This window comes from Sturnus vulgaris (genome assembly GCF_052056855.1).
Source record: "Sturnus vulgaris isolate bStuVul1 chromosome 38 unlocalized genomic scaffold, bStuVul1.hap1 SUPER_38_unloc_2, whole genome shotgun sequence".
Taxonomy (NCBI): domain Eukaryota; kingdom Metazoa; phylum Chordata; class Aves; order Passeriformes; family Sturnidae; genus Sturnus; species Sturnus vulgaris.
In genome coordinates this window covers 110190-117500 of record NW_028275903.1, presented here as the reverse complement: position 1 = coordinate 117500, position 7311 = coordinate 110190, and the positions used below count along the sequence as shown (strand labels likewise).

General features: G+C 57.3%; 1 protein-coding gene across 1 annotated transcript in view; it reads right to left on the bottom strand.

Moving 5' to 3' along the window:
• The window catches only part of TRIM7 (tripartite motif containing 7), an 8149-nt gene extending 838 nt beyond the window's left edge, over positions 1-7311 (bottom strand). Inside the window, exons 1-7 of the mRNA XM_014893667.2 lie at positions 6895-7311; positions 6269-6364; positions 5609-5839; positions 4226-4248; positions 3583-3698; positions 2866-2901; positions 1-858 (exon numbers count right to left, since the gene is read on the bottom strand). The exon at positions 1-858 is cut by the window's left edge and continues 838 nt beyond it. Coding sequence (XP_014749153.1) covers positions 344-858; positions 2866-2901; positions 3583-3698; positions 4226-4248; positions 5609-5839; positions 6269-6364; positions 6895-7311 — 1434 coding nt within the window. The 3' untranslated portion in view covers positions 1-343. The remainder of the gene's footprint in view (positions 859-2865; positions 2902-3582; positions 3699-4225; positions 4249-5608; positions 5840-6268; positions 6365-6894) is intronic.

Sequence of the window (7311 nt, the reverse complement as noted above, 5' to 3'; positions counted from 1 at the left end):
CTTCCACACAGGTGGAGGAGCCACTCCAGGGCTCCCCGCAGGTCCTTAAAGCCCCATCCAGGATCAGACCCGGGGCCACAGGCGACGTCTGGGCGGCTCCTTCTCACCGGGCTGAGCTCGCCACCCCTTCCCACGGTGGTTTCAAGTCGGTGGCCGTGGCCTTTGAGTCGGTGGCCACCACCTTCCTTTAATCTGGCAACCACAATTGCTGGGCACCGCTGGACATCTCTGCTTCCACCTGCCCCAGGACCCTCCCGCCGTGCTCTCCTGAGCCCCCGGCCCATCTCCCACCAAGCCAGGCCGAGTCTTTGAGTCTTTTGGGCTCAGGCAGGGGCCAGGCGCCTCAGGGGCACAGTTTGATGTAGGTGACAGTGGAACAGACCGAGAAGAGGGGGAACACCTTCTCCCGGAAGGCCACGTTGAAGGTGAAGATGTGCTGCATGCTCTCGGCGTCGTAGAAGGAAACCTCCTCGCCCTCGTAGTCCAGGTAGACCCGGACCCGGCTGAGCTTGTGGCCCAGGCACAGGGGCGTGCGCTGCGGGGAGGTGACGGCCCAGTAGCGGCCCCCGTTCTGCTGCACGGCCCAGATGCCCTCGTCGGGGGAGAACTGGGTCAGCCCCTTCCTGCGCACCGACTCCCTGGCCACGCCGAAAGCCCAGCCGTCCGACGGCCCCACCTCCACCTCCCAGTAGTGGCGCCCGGACTCGAAGCCCCTGGTGGCCAGGACCCGCGAGTTGGTGTCGAAGCGCTTGGGGTTGTCGGGCAGCTCCTGCTTCCGGCAGCCCATGCGGACGCTCTTGAGGTCAGCGGAGAGGATCAGCAGGTGGTTGGCAGAGTCGGGGTCCAGGGTCAGCTCCTCTGTCGGGGACAGCCGTCAGAGCAGTGAGAAGCCCAGCTCGCTGGGCACTGGGGGGATCTCAATAATCCCAGCCCCGAGAACCCCACCCTGACACCCCAAATCCCGGCAGGGACGGGAGGGGCTCATGCTGCTTCTGGTGGGAAACGGGGGGACGACAGCACGAGGCCGCCAGGAGCCAGGAACACCGTGAAAGCACGGGCAGATAATCCTCAGTTACCAACAGCAAAGACGGGCCTTAGATCAAGAACGCTTTTCCCACATAAATCGATTTTTTTCACCTTGCTTTCTGGCTCGTCCACACCCGTGGCATCACAAATTGCAGAGTTTGGATCCCCAAACCTCCCCAAAGGCACCCAAATCCTTGATCTAAGCCGTGATCTGAGGGCATCTTTCCACCCGGAGTGGCCCAAACCAAGCATGGAGGTGCAGCCCCCTCCCAACAGCTTCTCTGTCCCCCCTCTCCAAACTCAGGCTCAGAGGAAGCAGCGAGTGACCTCAAATTGTGGTTGTAGTCAGCAAAGTCACCACGAATCCACGAGAAACTTTGGGGGGGAGCCTAAAACGGGGCCTGAGGAGCTGAAAGGCAGCAGGTGCTGCACCACGAAGGCCTTTGTGCTCTCCAAAATTCACAGATTTAGGTCAGGAACCGGCGTTAAAATTTCCCGAAGGAGACACAGTGGCACCAAAAGCCTCATGGTGCTTCGTGAAGGTGGGGGAAGTCAAACAAGGACAGGGAAGGCCGGGATGATTTTTCCTTCAAAATTTAAGCACCGGGTTACTCCCCGAAAGTGAGAGAGCAGACGAAAACCAGCATCTCCTGCACCAGGGACTGCAAACCCCGGCAGCAAAACCCTGGGGAAATGGGTTGGAATGAGCCGATTTTGGGGTTTTTTTGTTTTTTTTTTTTTTTTTTGTCTACAAAGTGTTTTCCTTCCTCGGGCATCTGCAGGGTTTGGGTTTGAGGTTCAGCCTCTCTGCACATGCACCCACCCCCCTGGGCATGCAGCGAGGGCCCTGGGCTAGCCAGTGCTGGTCGCCAGGTGCCTCCCTGTGTTTTCTGCCAGCTCTGGGCATTTCCAGGGGCGCTGTTCGAGAGCAGAATCCTTGGAAAAGGTCCAGCCCGGGGGTCGTCGTCCTTTGAGACCCCCGTGCTGGAGACCACAGCTTTAAAAGCCAAAAAGGAGCTTTTTCTTCTGAAAACTCTGCTCTGGGCACCTTCACACCAAGGGGGTGCAGCTGGGGCAAATTTTAATCTCGAGCTCAGGGGGAGACCTGAGATTAAATTAAATCATTCTGGGGTTGATCCCAGAATTCCTGCAGAGCTCGTTCCCAGGGGCTCATCCAGCATGGAAATTGTCACGGGCTGGGTTTCCCCTCACATTCCTGACCTCTGCTGTGACGAGGAGTTAAATTCTTCATTAATTTAAACAATGAGTGGCATTCTGCTGGGATTTGATTTAAATTCTTAAATAACTTAAGGAATTAAGCAAATTCTGCTGGGATTTAACCCCTCTGACTCCACACTGGAGCGGATGCCAGAGCTCACACTCAATTCTCAATTCTCAATTCTCAATTCTCAATTCTCAATTCTCAATTCTCAATTCTCAATTCCCAGGTGCAAACAGGAGCCCAGCAGAGAGGAAATTTGGCAGACTAAGAGCCAGGTGTGGCTCAGAGGGAGATTTTGGTCTCAGATCTGTGGGTTTGTTAGGTGCAAACAGGCAGAGAGGACCTGGCTGAGCTGTCAGATCCCCGGCGTCAGTTAGAAAAATCGGCTTTGGGCTCTGGAGCTGAGCAGGCTGGATCTGGAAATCATCGAGAGAGAAGAAATTCAGGAAAAAGAAAGAAAAAAAAAAAAAAAAAAAGAAGGAAAAAAAGAAATCTAGAGTGTCTTTTTTTTTTTTTTTTTTCCTTCCTTTTTGTCCCCCTCTCTTCGGCTTTGCAAAATACAACCACAATTTCGAGTCTTTGCTCCGGGCGCTATGTCTGAAATATCATCCTTTTACCTTTTTCACCTCGTCCCAGCTCTTCCTGCAGGTGATCTGAAAAGGAGACACGGGGACATGAGTGGGGATGCCCCGAGTCTCCCTGGGGGAGCGGCGGCCCCGAAGCATCAGCGAGAGCTGAGGATGGAGCAGCGCAACTGGGGAGAGCACATTAAATTAAATACATTCAATTTTCATTGAAAACCCCCCTTCTGGGCATGAAGAAAACACAGGATTTATTTAAACCACATTTATCAAGCCCTGCCACATCCCGGCCTCGGGAATTTCAAGCCTTGAGCAAACCCTTTGAGCCAATTCTTGCCCCAGGGCGTAATTTCCATTTAGGAATTGTTTTTTTTTTTTCTCGTCTGGGGCCGCTCTTTTCGGCGCCTTTCGCCTTTCCCGATCTCTCAGCGCCATCTCTTGGATTCCCGCTTTGCTGCAAGCCCAGGGCTTGGCAATCTCCTTGAAATTAAAGGTTTTTATTGCACCGAAACCGACGTTCACACTTTCCCCTCTTTAAAACAACATTTCCTTCCCCACAGCCCGGCCAGGACCAGCCTCCTCCTGCTCGTGCCCATCCCCAGAATGAGAACGAGGACCTCGAGCCCCTTTCCAGCCGAATCCTGCTCCTCTTTTGGCTCCCAGGAGCCCCCGGGCACTCCCGGGGCCAGGAAAGGACGGGGATTATGTTTAAATTATTTTTAAATTAATTATTTTTAAACCTTTCCCACCCACCTCGGAATTTCTTCAGGACCTTCTCAAGGACGACAGTTTTGAGGGAGAAGTTGCAGACGTGCATCTTCATGTCGGTGCAGACGGGGACGGGCTTGTGGCACTTCACGTCATCGCTCCTGCCGAGGGGGAAAAAGGGAAAAACCAGGACGGGATTGTTGATATTCCCCCATTTCCAGCCCCATCTGCCACCCCTGCTCCTGCCCCGTCCCTCCCTCGATGATCTCGCTGAGATTTCTCCCTCCCCGGGGGGAGGAAACGAGGATTTGGGGTGGATTTTGAGGCTCCTCTGGGGTGGTGGGGGGATATTTTTGGGTTAAACCCCCCCGGCAGCTGCTCCTGCTGCAGCTCCAGTGTCATTTTTGGAGCTTGGTGGTGCCTGAACTGCAGCGCTGAGGGAACCGCGTGGGAGCAAATTTGGGGTTTCTGCTCTCACTGGACCCTTGAAGAAGCCCACGGGTAGGAAAAAGACACAGAAAATCCGATTTCCAAGGGGCTGGAAGGGACCCGGGGCCTGCAGAGAGCGGGAGGCGAACGCCATCGCCCCCGGGGCCGCCCTCGGGCACCTGGGCCGTGGACATTGACCTCCAAACTGGGCTGGGGAGGGCCGGGAGCGGAGGGCAGCAGGGAGAGCAGAATTCCGCACCTGCTTATGGTGGCCGTCACATCCTGGAAAGGAAAAAAAGAGACCCCGAGTGAATTCCCTGCGCTCTGCCCCCCCTCCCAGAGCGATTCCACCCGGGACCTCCATCCCTGCTGGAGCCAGGTGTGGATTCCTGCCTCAGGTGTTGGATCCCGGCTCCGGGAGGTGCCGTTCCCACCAAAGCCCTGCAGCACCTCTCCAGGGAAACCTCAATCCACAATTCCCCGGCTCCTGCCCGTGGAACGTGCTCTGCCTCAGCCTGGAAATCCTTCAGACGCCTCCCTTGCTCCGAGCAGGTTGTCCAGGTGAGCTGGGAGGATCCACAGGTAACCCCAAACAATCTCTCCAGCTCGTCTCCCAGCGTCTGGCTGGTTTTGGGAACCCGCATGCGGGCACCTGGCAGCCTCGGGGATGTTTTTGGGGTGTCCCTGCCGAGCCCCCAGTTCTGGGAAGGTCGCGCCTGTCTCACAGGAGGTGCCCAAGAGCCCCCTGCCTAAACTGAACAGCTTTGCACCTCGGGGTCTCCACGATTTCCCCCGTCCAATCACCCCCGAGGAAACAAGGGATGCCTCTCACGCCTGAGACGGACAAGGAAGTGATTTTCCCTCGGGCAGGGTGGATTATGGAGGCAATTTAAGGTTCAAATACGCTCAATAAAATTGCAACACTGCAAACACACACCGAACCGAGCCATTATTTGCCCGCTCTGGTGCCCTCAAAACACATTCCAGGGCCCACGCAAAGCCAGAGTCCCCTCCCAGGGGCCGGAAAAGGACCCTGGAGCCAGCCCAGAGTTCCCAACCTGCTTTTTAATAAAACACCAACTATTGTTCCGGGGGTTTCTCGTGGGCGGCAGCACCGTCTGCGCAGAGAGCACGTGAGGTGAATTCCCACCCACAGCCAAGCCCTGAAACCATCTGCAAATATTGACAGCACCCAGAACGCAGCCCGGGAGGGAATTTAACCCTGTGCAGGTCTGGGGGAGCCACCAGCAGCAGATTTTATTGAATCTGCTCAGTTCTATAAAAACAAGCTCCATTCAAAGGTCACCCTCCTGCCTTTCGGGGTAAAGAGCTCTGGGACCTCAGGACTTCGGGCTCCCTGAGTTGTTTTCTCAGCCTGGAAAGAAGAGTTTGGTCTAACTCAGCTCTGACCATCTTGAAAAGAAGGGCTTGGGGGTGCTGGAAAAGTCCAGACAAGTTCACGGAGGGAAAAGATCATTAAAGCTGGCGCTCTGTTCCAGGGTATTCCTCAGCTTGGGGCACTCAGACACCTCCTTGAACGATCTACTCATTCAGGACAATAAAAAAGGATTTTTACCCGCAAAACACCTCTGCAGGATCGGAAAAGGAGGAACAAAGTCGTGGCTGAGACCCGACCTCTCACCTTGAGGAACTCAAGCATGGGCTGCTGGATTTTCTCCTCCAGCTCGGTGATGAGCTTGTTGAGGAGCGTGATCTCCTTGGAGAGGTCGGTGATGTTCTCGTTCTGCCTCTTGGAGATGTTCTTCTCCATCTTCTCCAGCTGCCCCAGCAGGATGTGCTCCTGGTCGTGCAGGAACTGCCGCAGCCGCTCGAAGTCCGAGAGCAGCTTCTGCCGCTCGCTCTCGATGGTTTTCTGGGAATGAAAAGAGCTTTTCAGGGAGAGGCGCGGTGGTGAATTTGGGGCCTCCCTGTGGGGAGGAATCGCAGGAGGAATTCCTGGACAAAAGCCTTGGGGTGGGAGAGTCAAATCCCTCAACCACTTGTGGTGGAGGAGGAAGCGGCCTGGGAGAGGAATTATTTTCATTGATCTGGGTTTTGGTTTTTTTCCCCTTCTGCTGCCGCAGGGATGATGTGCTGAGGGAAAGGGAGGGGGCAGGAGATCCCCGGAGCCAGCCCTGCCCTCAGATGCTCCAGCACCGTCCCCGAGCTCTGCTGAGGCTCTGGCCGATGGTGGGGCCAGGAGGAAGGAGAAAACCGCTCCTTCCCCTTTTTCGGGCACTGGGGCGGGTGGTGGGTCCTTCTCCGCCTCCAGACTTGCCCACCACCCCATCCTGGCACGCACCAGCAGCTCCTGCGTTTTCTTATCGTCGTTCACTTTGAACTCCAGCAGCTCCTGCCGCTCCTTCCTCAGGAAATCCAAGCGGCCCTGGATTTTCTCCTGGGAACAGAAGAAGAGGACGTTGCCGGTGTTGCTTTTCCTCCTCTGCCCGCAGGGTTTGCTCTTTTGTCAGGTGGGATGGGGAAGGAAGGAGGAAAACACGGAATGCGCTCGTCGGGAAATCCCTCGGGCTCAGCTCCACCCCAAGGACCCCCAGAGCCCCTTCCCAAAGGAACGGAGGGTGCTGGGGACGGGACGTGCCCTGCTGCCATCGGCTCCTGGCCCAGGCAAAGGCCAGCCCGGCTCGCATCAGCCTCGCTCGTCTCTGGAAGCTGCCCCAGCCCCCAGAGAGCCGCGGCTGCTCCGCTCCCTCAGCCGCTCCCCTCCCGGCCAGGTGAACCCGCCCCAAAAACCCAGGGGAACGCAGGACGGGGGCGCGCACATCCCCGGAGGAGCCGGGAGCTTTTTTGGGAGGCTGGGAAGCGCGGCCAGCTCTTCGGGAGGGCGCTCGAGCGGGGCCGAGCCGGGTGACACTGCGGGGACAAACCCCGCACGCACGCACGGACGGACGGACGGACGGACGGACGGACCTTGTACTCCTCGGAAGCCTCGTCCACCGGCACCACGGCGTGGGGCCGGTGCTCGCGGGACCTGTCGCACACCACGCAGATGGTCCTGCGGTCGTCCTTGCAGTAGAGCTTGAGCGCCTCGCGGTGCTTGGGGCACAGCCCGTCCTCCTCGGCGCCCTTGGCCCCGCGCAGCGCGAACTGGCTGATGATCTCGGACATGTTCGCCAGCTGCCGGTTGGGGCGGAAACTCCGCTGCTGGAAAACCTCCCGGCACTGCGGGCACGGGAAATCCATCTCCAGCTCCTGCCAGCTCTTGACGATGCACGCCCGGCAGAAGTTGTGGCCGCACTCGATGGACACGGGGTCCTTGAAGAACTCCAGGCACACGGAGCAAGTGGCCTCGTCCTGGAGGTTGCCGGGCAGGAACACGGCTGCCAT